This window comes from Acomys minous (assembly GCF_964271855.1).
Source record: "Acomys minous genome assembly, chromosome: 13".
In the NCBI taxonomy this organism is placed as follows: domain Eukaryota; kingdom Metazoa; phylum Chordata; class Mammalia; order Rodentia; family Muridae; genus Acomys; species Acomys minous.
The window spans coordinates 107,351,544-107,376,478 of record NC_140495.1 but is presented as its reverse complement, the minus strand read 5'-3'; the positions used below and the strand labels follow the sequence as shown (position 1 = coordinate 107,376,478).

The 24,935-nt window shown below is 50.9% G+C and overlaps 2 protein-coding genes across 7 annotated transcripts in view; one reads left to right on the top strand and one right to left on the bottom strand.

Moving 5' to 3' along the window:
* CMTR1 (cap methyltransferase 1) overlaps nucleotides 1-7,126 on the top strand; it is a 46,072-nt gene extending 38,946 nt beyond the window's left edge. For 3 of the 4 annotated variants that reach the window (XM_084753160.1, XM_084753161.1, XM_084753159.1), the window contains exons 17-24: nucleotides 1,084-1,215; nucleotides 1,885-2,007; nucleotides 2,597-2,688; nucleotides 3,359-3,427; nucleotides 4,404-4,451; nucleotides 4,830-4,942; nucleotides 5,350-5,458; nucleotides 5,972-7,126. In XM_084753160.1, the coding sequence (XP_084609286.1) occupies nucleotides 1,084-1,215; nucleotides 1,885-2,007; nucleotides 2,597-2,688; nucleotides 3,359-3,427; nucleotides 4,404-4,451; nucleotides 4,830-4,942; nucleotides 5,350-5,458; nucleotides 5,972-6,113 (828 nt within the window). In that variant the 3' untranslated portion in view covers nucleotides 6,114-7,126. The remainder of the gene's footprint in view (nucleotides 1-1,083; nucleotides 1,216-1,884; nucleotides 2,008-2,596; nucleotides 2,689-3,358; nucleotides 3,428-4,403; nucleotides 4,452-4,829; nucleotides 4,943-5,349; nucleotides 5,459-5,971) is intronic. The other variant, XR_014773659.1, reaches the window with a different exon arrangement.
* Nucleotides 1-22,443, bottom strand: part of CCDC167 (coiled-coil domain containing 167) — a 29,001-nt gene extending 6,558 nt beyond the window's left edge. The window contains exons 1-5 of one of the 3 annotated variants that reach the window (XM_084753164.1): nucleotides 22,363-22,443; nucleotides 9,583-9,677; nucleotides 9,196-9,248; nucleotides 8,259-8,358; nucleotides 7,376-7,664 (exon numbers count right to left, since the gene is read on the bottom strand). In XM_084753164.1, coding sequence (XP_084609290.1) covers nucleotides 7,652-7,664; nucleotides 8,259-8,358; nucleotides 9,196-9,248; nucleotides 9,583-9,677; nucleotides 22,363-22,404 — 303 coding nt within the window. In that variant the 5' untranslated portion in view covers nucleotides 22,405-22,443 and the 3' untranslated portion in view covers nucleotides 7,376-7,651. Of the gene's footprint in view, nucleotides 1-7,375; nucleotides 7,665-8,066; nucleotides 8,359-9,195; nucleotides 9,249-9,582; nucleotides 9,678-22,362 lie in introns of those variants that run through there. The other 2 variants (XM_084753163.1, XM_084753165.1) reach the window with 2 other exon arrangements.
* Nucleotides 22,444-24,935: the final 2,492 nt, after the last annotated feature.

The window sequence follows — 24,935 nt, the reverse complement described above, 5'->3', positions numbered from 1 at the left end:
ATGATCCCATATATTTGAACTACATTTTCAGAGAGCTCTAAGCATATTATAAAAAGTGGCTTGAATCTTACCAGTTCTCCTGGCCTGGCTGGCCAGAGTTTGTCAACTATCTCTAAGTTTTCCCTGTTCCATTTTGAGTTTGCTTGGGTCTCATAAGGAAATTCCTAGTGTCTTAGTGCTTATCTTTGCTTATCGTGTTCTCCAGGGCATAAGGAAAATTTCCAAATAGGACAAGATAAAGTTATTTCTCCAAAAGCAGGAGGGATAGAAAGTTTAGGACTTTCTTAAAAAGACTCAGACATAATTTTCTTGGGAAAAGACATAAAATGAGTCATAATACAGAAAGTCTCCCATAATGCAACACAGAGACAAAAACCTAAATGAGAGACAGAATGACAGGATTACAGCATTCGGCTCAACTTTTCTGGAACTGTCAAACAACTGCTGGCTTCATGACTTTCACTGTTTCCAATGAATATGGCTGTGCCAGCTGGCCATAAGGTTCTTAGAAATTCAGGGTCGTGAGGGATTGTCTGCAGGGAAGAGGGAATGAGGGAGAGGAGATGAGGAATGACGGCCTTAGCAGGGGAACTGCAGAGGAGCACAGCGGTATGGCCTGAACCTCGATTCTCTATCCTGTTTTTAGTGAGGTAGTCTTCAGTTTTTCTGCCACCAACCTCCAGCTGGCCCCAGGGCGTCCCTTCGATGTGGTCATTGTGCTGCTTTTGTGAGGGACAAAGAATGAGGCTCAAAATGCTTATATTTTCTGGGGTGGGGTAAAGAGATCATTCTGTGCTCTCAGGCCAACTTCTGGGGACTCCTTGCTGTCGGTGTCACTGAGTGCATAGCTGCTCTACTCTGCTGACATTCCTTGTAGCTCTGGTAAATCCGTCTGACCTTTGGATTTTGTGTTCTTTCCTTTCCTAGTTTCTCCTAACCCATCCTAAAGGAACCCTGCAAGCAATTAGAAATAGATACTAGTGATTGGTTAGGTAGAGAAGAGGGTGTAGGGGAGCCTGCTTCTAAAAGCAAATGCCGGTTTCTCCTCCAGCCTAGCAGCATTTTCTTTGATCCATGCCACAGGACACTGACATCAATATCTTCAGCTACAAACCCACGATGCTCACTGTGAAAACTCTGGAGAAGATCCATCCTGTGTTTGAATATCGTTGCATGGTATCTGGTAGTGAGCAGAAATTCCTCCTGGGCCTGGGGGTAAGTTGGCAGCTGGCCTCCCATTGGTTTGGGGTGGTGACAGTGTACTCTGCCTATAGATGGAGACAGCTTCTGGCCACACTGTGTTTATTCTGTTGGCACCCACTGAAACCTTTTTCTTGTTCTGAGCTTGTCAAGTGTGATTCATTCATTCATGCTTTCATTTCTTCACGTTTGTTTCTTTCCCACTGCCTAACCCTGCCTTGCTGAAGGGAAGGCTGTTGCTTTTCTTGAGATGCAGAGCCAGCGGCTCATCTGGCTGATCCTGGGTACCCAGTTCTCTGCAGTCCCATCCTGCCATTTCCTGTCTGGAAGACACCCCTCTTCTACTCTGGGCCACTGGCTGCTAGTGGGGTGGGGTGAGGGGAGCAGTTAGCTTTACATTTTATTTGACATCTGATATCTTATTGGCAGCCTTTGCTTTCCCCTACCCTTGCATCTTCCCATGTAGTTGACTCATCCCCAATCACTTCTTTTGTGTCCATACTTTGTATTTTTCTCCTTTTGCTTTCTCCTATTCCTGTAATCCCAACCTCCACATGTACATCAAGCCTAGGCAGAGCTCTTTTGCAGGCTTTCCTACCAGTAAGATGCCTTTGTCTGCTTGTAGCTTGAGGACAGAGCCTTCCATTCCCTAGCCTTCATGCCTCCCATTCTCCCTGCCTGCAGAGGTCCCAGATCTACACATGGGATGGCCGCCAGTCAGACCGCTGGGTAAAGCTGGACCTGAAGACAGAGCTGCCCCGGGACACACTGCTCTGTGTGGAAATTGTGCATGAGCTTAAAGGGGAGGTCAGAAGGGTTTCTGTTCCCAGATGGCTTTGAGGCGGGGTGGGGGGGTGGGGGAGGGTGCTCAGCGGCCTGTGCATTTCACCTTCGTTTGGTTTCATGGTATAATGGATTAATTTCCTCTAAAGCAGATGCCTTGTTCTGTGGAAGGTCCTGGGAGGGAGCAGACTCTAGAAATTTATCCACAGTCCTGACGATCCTACTAAGTGTTTTTAGTAGCTAATTTAGTTTGTAACCATCAATCCCTTAGGAAAGAAGAGACTTGCCATTTTCTCAGAGCTTTGAGTTATTACAGTATAGGGATGTTATTCAGACTACCCAGTGTGAACAGGCCACACAGTGGGAAGCCAGCCCTAGCTTTATGTAAGCATGGCAGCAGTCTCACTCGGTTTGAGGCTCATGAGGGTTCCTGTCCCTAAAGCCTGCTCTCAAGCCCAAGCTAGTCTTTGCTGAAGACCAGCTGGCAGGGAGGCCAGATGCCACCTTTTCACAGCTTTGCCGTGGGTGGATAGATACTAGCATGCCACACACCATAGGCAGAGGAGGCCAAAACCTATCACCTGCACAGTGGACAGCATGCTTGTCATTGTAGGGGAAGGCCCAGCGGAAGATCAGTGCCATCCATATCCTTGATGTCCTGGTGCTGAATGGCAGCGATGTTCGAGAGCAACACTTCATGCAACGGTGTGCCTGGGCCCTAGGGCAGGGACGGCAGCCTGGGCTGGGCTCAAAGGCAGGAAGAAAGAGGGGTTGGCATTGAAGTTTGCTTAGATGTGGGCCTTGGTTGCCAGGTTTTAGTACATTCCATCTTGCACACTTGTTTAGATTGTAGGTCATGTTGTGTAGATTGGAAAAGGGTTATCTTGTTTGAATAGAGGTTTCTTTTAAATACCATGGCCAGAAGCTAGGCATGGTGGCGCACGCCTGTAATCCCAGCACTTAGGAGGCAGAGGCAGGCTGATCTCTGTGAGTTTGAAGCCAGCCTGGTCTACAAAACAAGTCCAGAAACCAGGACCAGGACTACAAGAGAAACCCTATCTCAAAAAGCCAGGGGGTGGGAGGGCGGGGGCGGGGAATGATGGCCACAATGTGGGTAGTCTCAGTGTGGTGTACCTGGACTGGGCTGACAGCACGTGTTGTACAATAACAGCACTTGAAGTCCTAGTGGAGATGTTGGAACACAGCAGAAAGGCACGTTTTAAGAAAAGCAGCTAATACTTAGTAAAATTAGAGGCCAGACTCCAGAGGACAGCCCTGGCTATAGGGGACCAGGGTCTCTCATTTATGTGGTGGAAATGCCTCAGTTCAGGTGAGGTCCCCTGGCTTGCTTCTAAGGATTCTGTTTGGATTGTAGAATTCTGCTTGCTGAGAAATTGGTGAAAGCAGTTTCCAAGCCCAGTCGACCAGATATGAATCCTATCAGGTAAGCATGTCATTCTCCTCCCAGACTCCCGTGGGTAAGTGGGGCTGGAGCTAAGCCAGCCTTGTCAGTGGTTTAGGGATGCAGCTCCCTATCTAGCCTGGCAGAATGGGCTACTCGTTCACACTTGAGTCTCCTTAGCTGACTGCATGGCCTCTAGGTAAGGGCCTAACAAAGAATGGGGATCTGATAGTGAGTGTGGTTAAGGAAGGGAAACTTACTTGAGGAAAGAGTGGGCCATGTCAGCAGTAAGCAGGAAGGGCAAAAGTCCCAGGCTCAGGACAGGAGAGGGGACAGGTGAAGAGCAGTCTCCCTTCTCCAGGTCAGAGGCCGCTAAGACAGCACCGGAAGGTGAGGTGCTTATTGATACACTAGCAGTTATAGGTGATGATCATCTCAGTAAACAGAATTCAGTCCAGCATTGAGGATGTAGGACAGTCTCAAAGTGAGCTTTGTCTATGCTGTGTGATGTTCTGCTTGCTGGTTTCAACAGGCAGCTTGCCCAGGAACAGTTCCCAAGGCAGGTTTGGCGCCCCCAGACGTGGAGGGCTGGACCTCAAACTGGAGCCTTACACCCTGTATAGTGTCTGTGCCTTCAAGAACAGAACTGCCAGGGCTGTTTAGAATAATTCAGCTATAGGAAGATCTAAGGTCTGTATACAGAGACCCGGGCAAGACCCTTTGGACTTCCGGCCTGCAGTATTAGTGATAGTTACTTGAGGATGAGGATGTTGTTAGATTAATTTGCCTGCTTTATCTTTCCTCTTTTACCCCTTCTGTCTTCAAGACTCACTGAGTGCCAGCTGCTGGTGCAGGCCCAAGGGGCTGTCATAGCTCTGAAACCTAGGCAGGCTCAGCGGCCTCATTTTTTGTGGGCTGCTGGTTGCAGGAAGGGTCTGAAGGAAAGGACAGGTCTGAGCCTCCCTGTCATGCCCTTCACAAATACATCCCAGGAAGCTGTCACATGCTCTGTTCACAGGGTGAAGGAAGTGTACAGGTTGGAAGAGATGGAGAAGATTTTTGTCAGGTGAGTAACTCATCCATATGCTTTAGATAGGTGGGGTGGGGTGCACAGCTGAGTCAATGTTAATTTTTCTACAAGGGTGGGTTATAGAGCTGGGTCCTCACACTACCTGTGTCACTACAAAACCTCTCGAGGAGCAACACTCTGCACACTGCCTGATGGGGAGTGCAGAGCCCGTGTCCTAATCTTAGTTCTGCTCTAGCTCTACCTGATCTGGCTTGGAGCAGTGCTTAAGGATCTGTGCTTTGCTTTCTTCTGCCAAGCCAGCATAGAATACTAGGATCAGTGTCACTCTGAATTCCCTAGAGACTAACATTAGCATGCCCAACTCTGTCCCCCATGTGTGTGCTCCCTGGATGCTCATGTATTTGGGGAAGCCAGGTTGGAAATGAAGCTCATTAAGGGCTCTGGTGGCACTCCAAAGCTCAGCTACACAGGACGGGACGACCGGCACTTTGTGCCCACGGGCCTCTACATCGTCAGGACTGTGACTGGTAGGTACTAAACTCCCTGCCCTTCCCCCAGCAAGGGTGACTAGCCAAGACTTCCCTGTTGGGGTGGACAGCACCTAGCTGGCAACTTCTGAGGTAACTGTTGGGAACACTACACCCCCAGACTGGGCCTGTTCTGGTCTTTGGCAGGGAGAGATGAAGTTGTAGATGCCCACAGTGTTTTCGGTGGGTAAGCATGGCCTCTCTACTCTGTACCCCCATAGGCTGGAGGTGTCACCCTTGTGGTAGCCAACACCAGGATAGGCCTTAAGAAAAGTTATAATCTGCCACCACCTTGAACTGTTTGGGCTTGGCTATGGAAGCTGGAAGGGACCAGCAGGAGAAAAGAACGGCATCCTTGTTGGCAGACCCATCCCCACTAAGTGCTTGCCTGCCTTCTCCTCCCTTAGGGCCATGGACCATAGGATGGAGCAAGAGTGCTAAGAAGAAGTTCTTCTACAACAAGAAAAGTAAATCCTCCACCTTTGCCCTTCCTGCAGATTCCATTGCCCCATTTCAGTAAGTAGCCCTCCACTGAAACCCATCACTGCCATGCAGAAGCTGCCCCATGTAGGGCCTGGTTCATTCAGAACCCAGGTAGAGAGCTCACTAGCTAGGCGGTGGTGGAGAACCTGCAAGAGAATTGGAGGAGTGTGTTGCAGGCTCCCAGCCTTGCCCCTTAAAACTCAAGGTCCCAGTTGTTCCTCCTCAAAGCATAGCATGTTTCTCAGATTTCTACTGGATATGGACTCCAGCAGCAGCCCCAATGGGGCCGAAAACTAGCTGCCACTGGTTTCTGTAACCAGCTAATACTGATTTTTTTAGTTCTTGGAGGCATGGGAAGAGCTGGAGCCTTCTGGGTGTCTGTCTTTTGGATGTCAGGGGGGAACTCTGAACTTCAGTCACTGACAGAGCCCAGTTTAAAAACACCCATCCTGGAAGTCATAGTTGCCAGGGGTAGACAAGTAGTCTCTTGGTCCAGCACCAGGCAGGTGCAGCACTGACTGCCCCTCCTCCCCTGCCCCTTCACAGTACCTGTTACTATGGCCGGCTCTTCTGGGAGTGGGGAGATGGCTTCCATATGCGTGACTCCCAGAAGACCCAGGATCCAGACAAGCTGTCTAAGGAGGACGTCCTTTCTTTCATCCAGAGTCACAATCCTGGAGGCCCTTAGGATTTCCAGCTGATGGATGTCCTGTTAGCCCTGTTCTGGTTCCTTCTGCCTTTTGGAAAGGAACTGGGAATGTTCTCCCTGGTCATGAGGGAGTAGCGCTCTTCTCCATTCCCAAGGATCTCGTTCAGGGCCTTTAGAGGACACATCCTTGTGGAACTCTGACACCCGCAGGAGTCAGCCTTGAAAGCAGCTGCTGGGGCAGCCAGTGCTTAGGACTTGCCAGAGTGGCAAGCTTTGCAATTTGTAGACTCAGTTTTCTGAGTTCCACTTACTGCCCTGAAGAGCAGCCAGGTCCTGGTTTTGCCCACTTTCACTAGGCCAGCCAAGTGCAGCAGCCAGAAGCAGCTGTTGTACCAATCAAAGTTTTGTTTCTTGTGGTCTTTTTCCTCTTCCCATCCTGGAGTCGTCCTGGCATGTGGGAAGGAGTGTGTGCCTAGCCTCCTGGAGACATTAGTCTTGGGTACTGGGTAACTCCCCACTGTGTTTCCACCTCCTGTGTTCTAAACACTGGGCAGCTCTAGGGGGCAGGGGCAACCGTAAGGACCTGCCCTTTTCTCTCCCTAAGCGTTAGCAGAATGTACCTCTAGGTAGGAGTAGCACCAGCCCTCTGGCAGTCCAGAGTCCTGAGCTAGTGGTGGCTCTAGTTGCCCCTTCCTCTTCACTAGGAGGTACATATATATCCGAATATGGTCACTCCATTTCCTGTCTCTGTAAGAGGGAGGAAGGATAGCAGCCTTGGTTGGAGAAAGTACCTGTGGTTGTTTCTAATGGCAAGTACCTCTTAAGAGATGTTCATGCAGGCTCCCTAGGGTCCTATGCCAGTACCATACTGGTTTCCATGGGGATGGGGCACTGAAGCACCTGTGAGGTTGGAATTGACTCCACCATGGGAGGTCCCTTCCTCCAGCCACCAAGTCAGCAGCAACAGTGCTAGGATGCCATATTCCCACCCAATTCTGGGTCCGTCAGTGTGTCTTGCAGAATCTTGGATCATTAAACATATTTTTACTGCTTGTGTGGCTCTGTACCAGGCTGCTATTGTCCACAGTGACGTGGCTGGGACTGACTTTAAGAGGATGGGGTGAGGGTTTGTGGAATTCAAGCCTCTCCAGCTCCTGACGCTGCAAGACTGGGAGCCCAAAGGCATCAAGTTGTGCAGTTCCTGTCTGAAGAGGGGATCAGGGAATGCTGAGCCCACAACCCTAGGAGGGTGGGGAGGCACCTTCCCTCTCTTGTATAAACCACAGCTCACTACATGGTGCCACTGTGACAATTCAGGATCAGTCTGTGACTAAAATAACAGAGGTGTCAGACCAATTAGTGTCATAGACAAAGGACAAGAGACAGGATGTTTTCCTGACCCTGGCTAACCTCCCTCCATAAGAGGCCAGTGCTCTGCACTGAGGAGATGCTCACAGAGTCTCCAACTGAGGATTCCTTCACTTGACCATCACCATCTCTGGCAGGCTGCTTCCATCTTCACGCTCCACAGCCTCTGAATGCTTCTGCTCCACCCGCGGCAGTCATCCTTCCCCTGCTCAGGACCCTCCCCTGTGAGCAGAGTTGGGGTGGTATCTGTTAGCTGCTCTTGCTTGGCTTCCTTTTGATCAACCTCACCGTATTTACTGGCTACTGCCACCATGAGTCAGTCTGGTCATTACCATAGCTCTTGCTGCCCACTAGCTCATGGAGGCCTCCTGGGCCCCACTTGCCTCTGGAAGATGAGTTCATCCTGCATGCCCCGGGGAAACTCCACTTCAAGCCCAAGTCACCTTTTACCATGCATGCTGCATTTTCTTCAGTGGTGATCACAGCCCAGGGCACAGTGCTTACCTTCCCAGCTGTACTTCTCCCTCCCTCCTGAACTGTGAACAAAAATTTTGGAACATCCCTTCAACTTTGAGACAGGAGTGCTTCCTCTTGTTAGCCCTCACAGTTAGCAGGAGATAGGTATTACTAAACAGCAGAGCTTGGGGCTCTTTATTGCCCCTTTACTGAGCAATAGGAGGAGGCAGTACGGTGGCCTTTTACAGCACTAGACAACCACAGGAGAAAGGCCCCCATCTCTGTCTTGAGCGTGAAAGGCTGCTTGGTCCCTGAGTAGGGAGTGGAAGGGAACCTGCATGGCTGCGGATGCTGACTCACATAGTCCAGTGGGCATAGAGCAGGCCAAGGAGGATGAAGATGGCCACAGAGAGTAGCATGTTCTTCCGATTCTCTCGACGAAGCAGCTTTAGCTCCTTCTCTGGGAGGAAAAAGATGGGAACAAGACAACATTGACTGAGGCCCACCTAACTGCTTCTCCTTCCCAGAATGGACACTGTTATCAGTGTCTGCCTCCAGCCACTTCCATACCCAAGGCCCTTTCCTTGATCTGCCCAGGCTCTCATAAGCCTTTAGCTGGATTGAGACCTAAGAGGGAGCCTGACTGCTCAGCCATCTGTGAGTACAGTAGGGGTGTGGGACACCAAGAGGGCCACCTGTGAAAGCCATCGGCAGGCACGTGCCCTCACCGTCTCAGGATGGGCTATCTGGTGCTCATCCTTCAGGAGTCTCTTCAGATCAACTGGGCCTCCTTGGGCTCACACAGTTGCTAAGTTCCTGCTGCCTGAAGGTGCACTAGAAGGCATCCTGATAGTCTTCCGCTATGTTCAGACCCAGTCACCACTTATGCACCGGTTCTACTTTGCAAAGGCCAAACTGATGTCCTGGCCACCACCTGTACCTGTGCAATGAATTAGAACTGCCAGCCAGCCCTGGGCTGAGTAGAGAAGGAATGGGGCCCTCTGCAGACCACAGTCTTAGCCTCAGGGCAGGGGGGCTGGGCTCTACGTCCAGCACCCAGAAGGTGGCAGCATTGCTCCATCCGCAGAAGCCCTTTCCTGTCCTCTAACCACTCCACTTCCAGTGTGGTTGTTCTGCTGGGGTGGGGCGTGGGATGCAGTCCTGTCTTCAGACATGGTCCAGGTACACCCCAGAGAATACACACCCCTTGCTACTGCTTCCTCTGGACAGAAAATGAACCCTTCCCTCCCAGGCAGCTGGCTCCCAGGTGCCAGGGATCAGAGAGGAACTTTCTTACCATACTTGGAGGCTTTGCTCATGAGGGTGGTTCTCTCCTTCTCCAGAGATCTCCTGTGGGGAAGGAGTTTACAGCTCAGACCATTTTTTCCTGTTTAAGTAGAGGGACAGAAGATCTTCTTGCCTGTTTGAATAAGGGTGTGTGTGTGTGTGTGTGTGTGTGTGTGTGTGTGTGTGTGTGTAAGTAGGATCTCAGGGGACCAGGTGTGTGTGTGTGTGTGTGTGTAAGTAAGTAGGATCTCAGGGGACCAGATGTGTGTGTGTGTGTGTGTGTGTGTGTGTGTGTGTGTGTGTAAGTAAGGAGGATCTCAGGGGACCAGAGTTGAAGCTCAAAGTTAGGGATCCTTTTGCCTTGGCTTAGAGGGGCATGATTGGACAGAGGCATTACCTGTCCTCAGGACTCAGCTCTGCCCTGTCGAGCCGGGAGGTCACAGACTCCAGGTCCTTCCGACATTGAGACAACTTCTCCTCTAGCCCATCAATCTGAAAGAGACAAAGGCAGAGATCCACAGCTTAAGACTGGCGCCTGGAGAGCTCACCCCCAGGGCCCCCACCCCATGTTTGCACTAGACAGGGCCCAGCTTTGCTGTTAACAGAGTGCTTCAAGCCTTGAAGTGACGGGCTAAGTTCTGGGAAACAAGAAGTGGGTGTTGCCTGCATTTGACCCTCTGAATCAGGCACAGGTTGGGGATAAAGAGGCAGAACCCCAGGTTAGCTATGTCTCAACAAGAACAGGTCCCCGTTGTCTCCACCAGAGCCTGGCATCCCACAGGCTCTGCCCTATGGTAGACTAAAGGAATTGAACACTGCAGAGACAGTGCAAGGTCCCGAGTACTCCATGTGGGAGGGAAGGGGCTTAAAGAGAGGGGTGTTTTCTTGGTAGATGTGAATCATTCTAATAGTGCAGTTTGTGTTGTGCCAATAGGCATTTTTCTGAGAATCAATAAAAATTGGCAAAACAATGCAACTTAAAACCACCTCTATTTCTTTCTGATATGGCTCTTAGGCAGAGATGTTGCCTATCACCAAGGTCAGCATAACTTGATGGCAAAGCAGCTAAGCTCCTGAAAGGAAGGCTGCCAGACTTATCTTCTTCCATTTGCTCAGTTATCTCAGAGATGTGATTTTAGAGAAAATACCCAAGTTGTGGGAAGTGGTTTGTGAAATGCTGGGCAGGGCTGTCCATACCTGTGTGCCAATGTCATGCATCTGGCATCGAACACCACACTTGCTCTCTAGGTGTCTAAGTGGCCACCTCTGGGTCTAGGCTGGCTGGCTAGTGCCTCACTTTTGGTGGCTAGTTGTGTTGAGGGCTCCTTAGAACCCTGTAACTGTCTCTTTTCATCTCTGACTTCACTCACCCTTACCAAATCCCCAGGAGAGACACCAAATGCAAGGACAGGGCTCCCTAGATGGAATGGCTTTTCTGAAGAGTCACAGGGGCACACGTATGTGGGTCTCATCCAATCTTTATAGGAGCTATCCCTGCAAGAATCTTGCCTCTTAAACAGGCTGCTCCGAGTCTGGATGCTCCGTGTGCTAGCCTGGGGCCAGGAATCAGGAAAGTTAATTCTGCCTTCTCTCTGGCCAACAGCCAGCCACCTTAGATATTCCTGGGTCAGCCACTTTGGTGAGTCCAAACGAAAGGCCAACCCCTCTCCTGCAGCCGAGTCAGGAGGGCTCCAAGGGAAGGAGTAACCTACAGAGTCTCGAGGTCTCTGCATGGTTAACTGTACCATTTCTCTGCTGATGAGTACCAGCTACAGCCAGCAGACTGGGCAGTCCCCAGAGAAGCCACAAGCTGCCTTGGAACTGCACTGTAGGGAGGTGCACACTGGAGAGCCAGGCTTGGGGACGACAGTCTGATATGGGCACTTCTGGCCACATGTCATATGCCCTTCACAGACTGCCTGAGGCTGTGTGTCCTCATGTGGCACAGGAACCACCATTTAGACCATGATGGGGCCTAAAACTTACTCCTGCAGATAAGCCTTCTGCCCTGGTAGATCGCATTCTGTTTCACCTAGCAAAACCAACCCTTTCTACACTACCCCTCCTGTTAGATTTTATCTGCCCAGGCTAGAAGCCCACAGAATGGCAAATTCTACTTGTGCCCGTGACCTGGCTGGACCCTCAAAATGCCTATTTGTGGTTGGAGTGAGCGGCAGCTCAGCCTGGGTGGATTGAGGGGCTGGAGACAAATGGTTAGGAGTTTGTACAGCTGACTTCTTAAACCCTTGTGCACACTAAAGCAAGAAAACAGCTGTGCTTCCACACTGCTAATGCAGCTTGCCCCAGATGTCCAGTCCAGGTTCAGTTCTACCTGCTGTTTTTGGGCAGGGCCCTGCTTTGCGGGCCATTCTCAGGAGGGATCAGGTTAAGGATTTCCACCCCTGAATGCCTCTGGAAGGTGACCAGGTGCCCAAACAAGTGGTAATTGCCCCGGAGCAAGGCCAGGAGCTCTTGCTGAGCAGTCTTACAGCTGAGGCTGTGGCCAAGCCGCTCTGCCATCATGCTCTGGACAGGGCCTGAGGGGCTGGCAGTCGGGGGCCTTTCTCTGAACAAGCCCAATTTATTTGCAGTTAAACTGAATATCCCCACTTTCATTTGCCACTTTTTAATGAGGCTTAAATGGGCGAACACAAATCAAGGTTTTAGGGACTTGGTTCTAACCTCTCTCTATGAATATGTATGTCCTGCTGACAGTTCTGATTCCCTTCTAAATAGCAAGTTCTCTTTACAACTGCCTGGTGGTGGCTGGGGTGGGTGGTGGGGGCTGAGCCTGAAGGGGGCTCTTCAGGAGGCTGCAGACACATCCTTAGAAGGGGACTAGACACCAGCAGCACTTGAAGCAGAGACCATTGTCAGAAACGCTTATAATGGGGCAGAGGCTCCTCGACCAGGCTGTGGAAGAGGCAGGGAGAGGTGGTCATAGTGCTGCTTTTAGATGTGACCAGGGGCCACAGAGGTGGCTGCACCTTGGAGAAAGCCCTCAGTTGGAGTTTTCAATGAGCTCTCATGTACATGGGTTATGAACTTTACAGCTGTGAGTTCAAATCCAAAGTCCTCAGATCACTCTCTCCCTGCCCTCAGGACAAAGGCTAGGCCCAGCGGCTATGAGCTTTAGGATCAGAATAAGAGGACGGATCTCAGATTCTATAAGAGTAGGGTCAGGGCTGAGCAAGTAGTTGGACTAAAAGCTTAAAGGTGGTGTGGGTGTACCGTGTGAAGTACAGTATAAAGCTCTAGCTGTAACTGGCCAGGTGTCACTTGTGAATGAATGGCAGGCTCCTTAGTAGGCCTGTGCCTCAGGTGACAGACATCTGTGCTGTGAAGGTAATGAGGTGCTTGGAACAGCACTTCACACAGGTGGAGTTTAGTGCCAGCTGCTGTTAAGAGAATGGTACTCACTGGGTCTCTGCGGCTAGAGGAAGAGAGCATGAGCTGGGGTTAAGGGTGGCGGGAAAGCCCTGCTGCCACCGGCAGGCAGCAGTGGGAGGGAGCCTCTTTGGCAGGATCTGGCTGGTCCTTTGTCTGTGGAGGGGTCCACAAGCAGGCAGTGGGGACAGCAGGGCCTCCACCATGAGTCAGCCCACTAGCTGGCACAGAGCATGGCACATGAGTAAGCTCTGCAATCTTTCTGAGGGACGGTGTTGGGGTAGGTTCACGTGGCAGAGGTGAGAAAGTGAGATCAGCAGAGCTCTAGACAGAAAACCCAACTGAGGCCCAGGGAAGCAGTGGTCCTCTGAGGAAACAAGGGCAGCACAGGAAGCCTGGCAGTCAGATTTGGCAAAGCTCTAGGGGCCTGGCAACCAGTAAGGCTAGGAGCAGGCATGGGTATCCTGGGCACTGTGGCAGAAAGAGGGTCAGTCAAAGAGATGGGACCTTTTCCGGTGGAAAGGAAAGGTCACAGAGCCACCTGCCTGGCAGAAGAGCGGCAGCTGGCTACAAGTAGTTTAGGTGTTGAGACTGGACATGGTAGAATGGGTGTCCCTGGTAGATTAAGAAACATCCACGAGCCGGGCGTGGTGGCACATGCCTTTAATCCCAGCACTCGGGAGGCAGAGGCAGGCGGATCGCGGTGAGTTCGAGGCCAGCCTGGTCTACAGAGTGAGTCCAGGACAGCCTAAGTGAGTACAAGACTAACACAGAGAGACCCTGTCTCGAAAAACAAAAAACAAACAAAGAAACATCCACGTGCTATGCTTACACCCACAAACAAGGTGGTGTCTGAGGGAAGAGGAACCAATGGCTGAAGCAGGCTTGAAGTCTTCTGGGAGGAGCAGGGACCCCGAGACGCGGGGGTGGTGCTGGAGTTTTTGAGCTAGCAAACTTTGCATTGAGAAGCTAAAAGGTACCACATAAGGCCCTGGGGAACAGTCTGGTCTTGTTGAGACAAGCCTGGAGCCAGCAATGACTGGGCAGTAGCTAAACCTGCCAGTGGAGGCAGGGGAGAAGCAGAGGTGGGAGGAGCAGGAGGCAAGGTGTGGAGAGGAAGGAGCAGCCCTGAGACAGCGAGTAGGCGCAGGCATTGCACTTAGAGAGGCCTGAATGTGAGGCCTGCAGCGCTGGGATGGCAGGAGAACTGCTGCAGGTAGCAGTCAGGGACTCCTCAGAGCTTCCCTCTCCAGCCCCAGGCCAGACTAAGAGCCCCTCCCTGACTCAGGAATACAGCCTTACTCCAGAGCTTTAGGCAAGTCTCCCTGGGGTCCTATGCACCATAAAACCACCGTGTTAAGAGAAACTGTAAAAATTGTCTGAAATCCCCAGGAGGCATCTTTTCAGAGGATGGAGCCTTCAGGAATCAAAGCCCCAAATAGGCTCCTTAGAGTCAGGGAACTCGTGCCACTTGCACAGACAGCTGCCCCTGCATGGGTCAGGTCAGGCCCCACAGGGTGCCAGCTCTAGGGCCGCTGAAGGAGCTTGGGCAGCTTTTATTCCTCTGACAAGCAAGAGCCAGCAGGAGCACAGGCTCTTCAGGGGAGTAGAACAATTAAACAGCATTCAATAGAGCACAGGGCAGCTGGGAGGCAGCTGCTCCTGGCCCAGTCTCAGCCACTGCAGCTCCCAAGGGCCAGGCTCTCTCCCCGGAGCGGCCAGGGGTTCCCCTGCGGCTTGGTTCAAGGCCACACAACCCACTCTGTTTTCTAGGTTGGGAAGAGGTTCCTCTCTGTCTAAGGCCTTGCTCCTGGGAGCTTCTGGCTGGCACATGACAGGATGCTGGGCAAGGGCTTGCCTTGGAGGATCAGGCAGTGGTCATGGGGCATGCCCCACACCTGCCTGGTACGGAGGACTCAGATGGTGTCATGTGTCTGGGTGAGGGCAGATCAGGAGCAGCAAGCACTGGGAAACAAGGGTCCACAAAGGGGATGCAACAGCTGGAACACATCTGCAGCACTCTCAGGCTGTGTTCTAGACACTCCACATGGGAGGATGGACAACCAGAGTCCACATCTTACAGACTTACAGGAAGGAAACAGCTTGTCCAGGTGTGTGTCCTAACCCCGTCACCGCACAGTTGAAAGCTGTGACTCAGCCCAGGAGGCAACTTCCACCCCACCACCACCTCCTCATGCCCTAGGATGGGCAGCGTATGGGCAGCAGCAGCTGCAGGCATTTAGTCTGACTTTGTATCCACCTTGCAAAGGGGCCATCACTACTGGCACAGAGCAAACTCTCAGCAGAGGTGGTTAGCCACTTGGCAGAGACGGCTAGAAGATGGAGGGACTGGGTCCAGGTACATGTGCTTTCCTCAACACCAGTCTTTTATCCAGTACCCTTCATGAAAATATCCACAACCAACAAGGACTACTGACATTAAGAAGCAAAGTCAAGCACCGCCTGGCCGAGCCTGCAGAACTCTGCTGGTCTGGCTTCAACAGATCCTCTACCCTGAATGACCTTGTGCCTGCCTGTGCTTGGTCTCTCTTCACACAACAGATGCACTGCCTGGAAGGGCCTGCCTAGAATCTGTGTGCTAGGAGATACAGGCGCCAGGAGCCCGGTGTCTGTCTTCATACTAAGCTGACTGTCTTTTTTGCAAACACCCTCCCCCACATTGCCACACTGTCACAGTACCCTCCCAAATGTGCACAAAACACATCCAGTTTAGAGAAGGAAATGTGTGGGCTAGCTGTGCCTGGTAAAGCCTCTCCCTCCCCCTCCCCAAAGGGCATCAAAGTTTCCTCCTCTTCTAATTCAGTGCCTGGGAGGCTGGTCGAGGAAAGCCAGTGTTGTCACACATCAGGAGCCCTGGGATGTTTACTGTAATGGGGAAAGGCGCTAGACCGCCTGCACAGATGGTCCCTGGCAAGAGCACTGAAGCTTTCCATCTAGGGCCGCCAGGCCATCCAGCCAAGTCACAGGGGACCATGTGCCTCATCTTCCAGGTGACTAGCCTCAGACTTAAACGGCTGATCCCCATGACACTGCTTAGGTGGTATTTTTCTGCAGAGGAGGCTCACAGGACTCTGTGGGGGCAGAAAACATACGAGGGTCCCCCAAGTCAGTATGCCTAGTGCAAAGTTTCTCTTCCTGGCAGAGCAGGTGAAGACAGCAAGCCTTCCAGTTTCTCGCCAGTGACTAGTGATAGCCAAGGGGACCACCACACCTGAACAGTAACCCCACCCCAGCTCATGAGGTTGCTGTAGTCCAGGTGAGCTGCCCAGGGCTGCAGAGAGGAGCTATGTGTGCAGCTTTGGAAGTCACCCTGCAGGTCAGACTTTGCCCTAAGCCTTTATCTGCCCCCAGCCAAAATGGCGTCTGGGGCTTGGTTTTTCTTCTTTCTCCCCAAAACTATTTTTTGATAAACTGGCAAAAGCATCTCCATCGCTGAAAGGCTCAAAGCATTTTTCAAGAGCTGGCATCCGCCCCGTGCCTTATGAATTCATTAATTAAGACGCTGGCAAACAGCCACTCCACACAAGCTGACATCCAGCAGCGTTAGGTAATGAGGTTTTAGTCTCCTGACCCCCGTTAAGTGGAGCGGTGCCAGATGCAGGCTGCCAAGAGAGTCACCTGCCCGATGACGACCTGTCGATTCCACCTGTGCAGGTGACGCTCGTTTAAGGGTCAGCTCTGAACGGCCCCCAGCAAGGCAGCTGCGTGTCAGTGCCTGACCTCAGCCCCACCTGTACACCCCACCTGGACCCAGCCCGGCCTCCTGGCACTTATGCCAACTTGGTAGGTCACAGGAGACTGGGGGCTTCCCCTAGGCTCGTGTTCATCCTAGGACTCCTAGACTGGCTAACTGTGGTCACAGTTGATGCTGGCCAAACCATTTCTTTCCCGAAGCTTCCACCCAGCCTGAGTCCCCTTCAGCCGGTCTGCTGAGAACCATGAGATGATAACTGCTTCCCACTTATCCCTTTCTGACTGTTAGTTGGCCAATCCCCTCAACTTGCCCCACTGCAGATGTTAGAAAACAGTCTGATGACAGCCAGGGTTGCACACAACTGAGCAATGAGATGTTCCAGATTATCATCTGAGAGACTCCTGGAAGTTTATGCTTGGCTAGTAAGAGTCTTGATTTATGGCTGACCATGATCACTGGAGCTGTGGCAGCTCTCCTGTGACTATGGACACAGATGAGGGTATGCAGAAACCCTAACCCTGATACTAAGTACTAGCTGCTGAACAGAGATAAGCTGCTTGAACCAATGCAGGCGCTTTCCTACCATTTCCCCTGGGGAGAACAGTATTCCCATGTGCATAAGAAACTTGGAAACTTGGTACATAGAAACTTCCCAAATGGACAAATTTGTATACTCGGCACCAAATCTAGCCAAGTTATCCCCTCCAAGGTGTCAGTTGGGGACACGGCTCAGCAGCAGAGCACCTTCCAAGTGTGCAGGAGGCACTGGGCTCAAACTCTAGTGCTACAACAGGCTGGGGCCAGCTAAGACCCATGCTTAGTAACTTACGGCAACTGACCAAAGGCTACAGGCCAGCTACTAACAAGGCAGAGTTGGGGAATGACTAAGGGGCCTGGCTACCCTACAGGTAATCACCTGGCACAGCTGGCCCATGGCTACCCTCGGGGTGAGGGCCACCTGCTTGGTAATTGTTTCATTATGACAAGTAAACGAGGGCTGTTTGCAGGGGCTGAGATCTCACTTGTGGGTCTTTTACTGCACTTGTCAGATTAACAAACTTTTTTTTATTAAATCACCACTTGACTAGCTCTGAGCGCACGACTTTTAATAAGAGGACAATATCTACTGCTAGTGAGCATCCAGTGCACATTCAATACTCAGACCCGCTGGGGGAGACAGAAAAGGAAGCGGAGAAACAGCCGGATGCCAGGAAGGCCCAGGGTTACAGGTTTCAAATCCTTGAATATCCCAGCAAACAGTAACCTTAGAGACAAACCCAAGGATACCTGCGGGCTCATATATTTTTACACATCTACCTATTTACCGATATTTCAAATATCCGTGCAAACATCTATGGAAGCGCAGTGTTACTGAGGAGGTAAAATGTGCTGGCGATAAAGCTCAGTGCTAGAGGACCTGCCTACTGTGCTGGTCTCATTATGTCACAGCTGGCTCTTGAGTCCCAGCTGACCAGAGGCACAGATTCTCAATACAAAACAGCACACAATCAGCCCTGGTCAAGTCTTGTCTTTGCTCTGAAACGCCACAAGCCAGACCCTCCATGATCTGCTCTTATTTATTTCCCAGCTCCTGGAACAGCCCACTAAGCTTGCTCACTAATGGTATTTCCAGCCCAGGGTTGCAAATGCCTCCACAATCCTCCCCAAACAACATGGTCAGGTGTGCCACAGCAATTACCCAGGAACCTGGTACCAAGTTGTTTTAATTTGCTCTTCTATTGCTGTGATAAACAACACAACCAAAAGCAACTTGGGGAGGAAAGGGTTAACTTCAACCTACAGTTTACTCAAGGAACTCAAGGCAGGAACCTGGAGACAGGAGCTAAGCAGAGGCCATGGTGGAAGCTGCTTACTGGCTTGCTCTTCATGGCTCACTCCGCCTGCTTTCTTAAACAACTCTGGACCATCTGCCCGAGGCTGGCACTGCTCCCAGTGGGCTAAGCCCTCTCACGTAAAATCATTCATCAAGAAGATGCCCCACAGATCTGCCCACAAGTCGTTGTCATGGAGGTAATTTCTTGAAGTTCCTTCTTAATAGATGGCCCTAGTTTGTGTCAACTTGACCAAAACAAAACCAAAAAAACCTAGCCAGCACCCTATCATTCGTAAGGCTGCAGAACGGGTGGAGCTGCTCCCATACAAAGCACTAAGAGAGCCAGGCGCGGTGGCGCACGCCTTTAATCCCAGAGGCAGAGGCGGGAGGATCAATGTGAATTGGAGGCCAGGCTGGTCTACAAAGCGAATACAGGACAGCTAAGGCTACACAGAGAAACCCTGCCTCGAAACCGCCCCGCCAAATAATAAAGGGTACTAAGAGATTACATGTTGAGTTGAATTCAAATACTTAAAATTCTGGTAGAGCACTTGCCTAGCAGGCAGGCAGGCCTGGCTCTAGATCCAGCATAAACAGGTAGATAGACAGACAGACGGGTAGACAGACACTGTGTCTGCCCGACAAGACAGTTTATTCCTCAGTGTTACTAATGAGGGAACCAAAGCAGGAAGAAGGGGATGGACTCAGACCTGCACAGGCCATGAAGCAGGAACAGCCTTTGTTGCTGGCCACCTTACGCCAGGCACACTCTGGGCACCTGACAGCTGCACGGGGAGAAAAGGTGTGATGTGCAGGAGACCTGGTCCCTACGACATGCCAACCCCTTCTCACCAGGCCATCAGGCTGCAGCTGAGCATGTGGCTCTTGGCTAAGGAGCCCATTTCCCAGCTGCCCTGGTAGGTAGTGGGGCCATGCACCTTGGCTCTTAAAGAAAGCGGGCAGTCTGGGCTCAGGGTCCTTAATTCAGTGGGCATTTCTACCCTCTCCTGACCAAGGACATACCCTGAGGTGTGTCCTGCCTTGTTGATAAGGTGGCAGGACCCCAGGTGCACTAGACTAGAGGCTGGCAAGTGAGGGCCTGGGAACCAAACATCCACTACTTCTCTTCTTACAAAGAAGGGCATTTTGGTTTTTGAGATGTTTCTCACTGTTGTCGTCTATGGTGACCTTAAACTCATGTGTTTTTTTCTCAGTCACCTAAGCACACAATTAGCTTAAACAAGGCCTGACCTCAGCGAGGATCACATGTAGCATGGGTTAGGCTCTGTAGTTAGGGTGATCTTGAACTCCTGATCTTCCCTTCTGTTTCCTAAGTGCTGGCATGACAGGCATATGCTATCATTACTGGCTATGACAGTTAACCTTTTTCAAGACTTATTTATATTTTATGAATGCTCTGCTTACATGTTTGTGTACCACATACATGTTTGGTGTCCAAAGAGGCCAAAAAAGGCATCAGATCCCCTGGAACTGGAGGTAGAGAGACTGCGAGCTGCCATGTGGAGGGTGGGGACCAATCCTGTTCCTCTGCAAGAACAGCCAATGCTCTTAACCACTGAGCCATTTCTCCAGCCCCAGCACTTACAGTCTTTAAAATTGACCCAATATTGAATTAGCAAACACTGAAGTGGGTTGGGCTTCTGCAAAGCTCTGGTCAACATTTCCATCAACTGATCCACATACAACGTTCTCAGATGTGTGTTTCCATTAAAGAGATCTTATTTAATAAACGGACGATTCTCGTTAGCACTGAACTCATTGCCCAGGGCATCATGTAGTGTCGAGTTGTTTCAGGCCTGAAAAGCGGTTTATCTAACAAACCGATTGTCCCTACCAGCCCCATCACAGCTCTGGAACACTAGGCAGTACTTTAGAGCTGTGCTTAGGGATCCCTTGAAATAGCAAAATCACCAATAAAGAGCACAAAAATGCAAAAATCATGGCACTAGAAAGCCCATAAAAGGGACATTTGTTATGGCACGACAGCCCAAACAGGGCAGGGCCGTACTTGCTCAGTCGAAGCTGGAAACACGGCTCTCAGGTGACTCCCATGAGCTGCCTGTTTGTTTTTGCAAATATGCTGGCACTGATCTGAGGCCAGCAGACATACGACAGTGAATAAGGCTGAAGAGAGCTGCAACAGAGGCATCCTACACAGAGGCTCAAGTAGGTACTGTTTGACTCTACACAAGGTCTCCTGACCTCTGCTCCAGGCTGTTAGAGATAATGACATTTTCAGTCTTGAAGCTTCTGAGTTTTGGGGTTTCTGTTACAGCAGCTCACCGTGCTCTAATACAGGCTGTCAGGTCTCCACGCTTGCACTGTCAGCTTCTCTCAGCATGCATGCTTTAGTCTTTTAGAAGGACAGTCACATTTCCAACAACTTTTTTTTTAAGCCTATCAAGCAGGCCAATACCCGGTTGGAGAGATGCTACTACAGTCATCTGCTGTTGCTAAAATTCATTCCCAGGAGGAGACATAAGCGATGCCTACCCCTCCTCCAAAACTCCAACGGCAAACAAGATTCACTCTTGGGTTTACTGGGCTTTCTTGAGAGTGGGTGAGAGGTTACTTACAGGGGTGTCAATATTCCTCCCCCAACAGCCCACACTTGGAAGGCTTTACCTTATCTGACAGGGATGAGGGCTTCCCCATAGCCACTGGGATGGAGCTCCGGCCCCCTTGGCTATATACTGTGGCCCCGCCCTGAGCCTATGTGCAATTAAAGCAGAGTTGCATACAACAGGTGATAGACATAGGGAGAGGCTGGGGACTCAGGTGCGGATCTTTGACCCTCCCTTAAACCCCCCATGTGGCAAGTAAACAGTCAACATGAACTTCCTCCGGTGGCCATGGCTTGGCTCCCAGGACAGTCATACACAACACCAGCCTTAGCATGGATACGCATAGCCTTTGTAAAACATAGTCAGGTCTTCCTGAGTTTCCTGCGATGTAAGAAACGGTCCTGCCTCCTCTTCTGCAAGCTCTACAGCGGAGACTCTTGAGAGTTACTGAATCAGTAGGAAGCCTCTGGGAAGATGACCCCAGCAGTGTCCAAAACTCCCGACATGGAAACCCCTGATACTGCCATCTATAAACATGTTGGGTCACAGCCCTATGGGACCCAGGCTGCCCATGCTTTCTATGGTAACCGAAAGGAACTGAGTCCTCACTTCTGGGAAGCCCACTTGAGGCTCGTTCTCTGCTCTGTCACCTTCACCACTTCCACCTTTTCATTTCCTTTCCCTCTTTGGGGCACGGTCTTGCTTTGTATCCCAGGCTGGCTTTGAACTCACAATCTTACAGCCTTAGCTCTCCAAGTCCTGGGACTGTAAACATGCACTACCACGCCCAGCTCCTGCGTTTTACTTAGAACCTCAGTTCCCTCGTCTATATGAACATGACAGGAATGCAAGGATTCATTGAGAATGCAAGCGAAGAGTAGCTTCTTTTCATGTGTGACAAACTATTATTTTATTTTTGGTTTTTCGAGACAGGGTTTCTCTGTGTAGCCCTGGCTGTCCTGGACTCGCTTTGTAGACCAACTGGCCTCCAACTCACACGCCTGCCTCTGCCTCCCAAGTGCTGGGATTAAAGGCGTGCGCCACCACGTCTCGCATATGACAACATATTTTAAAGGCTTTCCCTAACGCCAATTCTAGAATTCTTTCCAGATTCCCAAAGATCCTCGAAGTAATTTCCAAGCTACAAGCTTTGACATCCCACAGGAAAAAACTGGCCGCCTCTGGAGAGGGTTAAGCCACTAGCAACACGGATAACAGAAGCACACTCACCTTTGAGTCTTAGCTCCAGGATGGTCCCCTCACCTACATGTCCCCAACACCTTTGGTAGCCATTGTCCCTTTTGGCTACTCCTAAATTATGAAGTCTCGCCTCAGTTTCCGAGTCTCTGCCCTTAGAATACCCACTATGGACTGTCTTGTTTAGGGTCCCCGTTCCACATCTCTTCCTCCGGGATCCCCTGGCTTCTGGACCGTCGTCCCTGGGCTCTCCTCATCGTGACCCCCTCACCTCCGGGTCATGCCCCTTCACCTCGGGAGGCTCTCGAGGGCCCTGCCTCGTCCAGGCCTCTCCCAAAGCCACGTCTCCCTCGCTTCCTCCCGCTGGCCCCTCGACCTCGCAGCCGCCGGGCTGACCGACGCCCCTGCGACAGAACACAGTGACTAACCACGTGTCCCCAACCCGACATCTCCCCTCACCTCCTGAGCGACGCCAAGATTCTCCCGCTTCTTTTTAGTCATATTGCTTGCTGTGTCCCGGTACTGGACCGGCCCACTAAGTCGCACTGCGCACGCGCAAATCCTCGTGCTTCTTTTTCATTGGCCCGCGCTGAGGAAAAAGGCGGGGCTACAGCAATCGCCATCTTGTTGAGGGCACGTCCACCCGCGGCGGCCATGTTTGTGAGGGACGTCCTCTAGTTGGAAGTCTCAGGGCATAAGATCTGCCTAGAAATAGTAACTGGTCTTTCAGTGCGTAGAGACCTCTTTACACATTGAGATCTTTTTTCTTTCCTTTTTCCTTTCCTTTCCTTCTTTCTTTCTTTTTGTTTTTGGGGTTGTTTGTTTTTGTTCTTTCTGTGAAGACTTGGTGGTCCTGAACTCCCTTTGTAAATCAGGTTAGCCTCGAATTCACAGCGATCCGCCTGCCTCTGCCTCCTGAGTGCTGGGATTAAAGGCGTGCGCCTCCACGCCCAGCTTCCTTCTTTCTTTTTAAAACATCTTCAGTTTTGCATCGTTCAGGAGCATACCTGCACAGTTTGTTTCTTTGTTTCGTTTTCGAGACAGGGTTTCTCTGTGCAGTCCTGGCTGTCCTGGAACTCACTCTGTACACCCGGCTGGCCTTGAACTCATAGAGATCCTCCTGGCTCTGCCTCCTGAGTGCTGGGATCAAAGGCGTGTGCCACCGTGGCCGGTTTCTGCACAGTTTCTGTCAGTCCTATGTCAAACATGGCCCTCACAAACACGGCCGCTGCAGGATGGATGTGCCCTCAACAAGATGCTCAGCCTGCAAGCCCTGCTCCTTCCGCCCCAACTTGACCCACTCTGCTCTTTGAGTTCTAGTATGGCCTTGTGCTGTTAAGCCTTTCCGTCTTGCCGTGTTTTCTGGAGAGAAGAGAACACCACAGGAGACACGGAGAGGGCAAGCAGCATGCGCTGTCCAGCCTACGATTTGCTGGCTTTCACCTTGTTCTCTGCGTTCCTTTATAGGCTTGCTCATGCTTAGTATTGTACCGAGCTTAGACCTGTGGTCTCTGAGATGTTTTCACTATAATCCTATCACAGAACATAGAACTGCAACCAAAGTTTTACAAGTCAGTACCTTCAGCATCTGTGCAGTATTGTGGTTTTTGGTTTTACTGTAGATAGCCGAGCAGGATGGGCCACATGCGTAGTCTCCGTTACTTAGGATAGTGAGGTAGGAGCATCATTTAGAGCCCACACATCTGAAATCAGCCTGGACAATAGTGACACCTCAACAATTAAAAAATGCTTTTAATTTAAAAAAAAAAGTGTGTGTGTGTGTGTGTGTGTGTGTGTGTGTTTGAGTGTGTGGCAAAAACCCTACCAAGTAGGTAGATGTGGTCTAAAGGAGTGGGGTGTGGTTAAAAAAACTGTCATAGATGCTATCAGGTAAACACACTCCATTCTTTGGGAGGGGGGGTTGAGACAGGGTTTCCCTGTGTAGCGTTTGCCTCTCCTAGACTCACTTTATAGACCAGGCTGGCCCCAAACTCACAGTGATCCACCTGCCTCTGCCTCCTGAGTGCTGGGATCACAGGCGTGTGCCACTGCTCCCGACTCATACATTCAATTTCTTTCTTTCTTTCTTTTTTTTGTTTTTGTTTGTTTGTTTGTTTGTTTGGGTTTTTTTTTGTTTTGTTTTTGTTTTTTGGTTTTTCAAGACAGGGTTTCTCTGTGTAGCCCTGGCTGTCCTGGACTTGCTTCGTAGACCAGGCTGGCCTCGATACATTCCATTCTTGTGCTGGACATTAATCCTAGGGTGGAACATCTCTGTGCTCAGTGAACAGAGCACACATCTCTGCAAGCGCAGTTCTGTCCTTCTGTGTTCCGTGCGAAAGATAAATTTGCCCGGGTGGAATTACCAGGTCAAAGATGACGAGCCCAGAATGGAAGCTCCTTGCTCTGCAGTCAGTTATCTCTGTACCTACCGGAGCCTGTTTCTCCGTGTGAATAATAACCCCACTCACTGTTTGGAGGGGAAAAAAATGTTTTCAGATCTGTGTTTGCTTCTTGATAGAGTCCTTGAGTGATGGGGCTGGAAGGGACCTGAGATACCATCTCACTTGGCCGCCTGACTGCGACCCACGGAGAGAACATGCAGTAAATTCTACCTGAGCAGGACGCAGGCTGTTGAAGTTGTTTAGTGCAGTTCTCAGCTTAACACCCGGCACAGGAAAACCTTCCTCAAGAACATTGTCTATCAGCTGTCAATCAACAACCCCTATTGTCAAAACACTCTTCCAGCACTGGGTCCAGTCCCAGAAAAAGCAGACTCTGCTTCCCAATTATCACAGGCGCTGGCCCAGGGGAGGTGAGAAGAGGAGGAAAAACACTGTGTTCTTTTACAAGTGGCTCCTTCTGCATTTCTTTGGCACCAAGAAAAAGCCACAGAGCTCTGGGCGTGCCTCATGCCAGTCACATTTCCTCCTCCTAGCCCCGCGCAAAGTCAGGAAAGCGCTCAGCTTTCCTCCCTGAGCAGCCTCATGTTTTTCCAACCAGGCCTGGGTCAAGATGAGAGGCTGGAGAGAGGG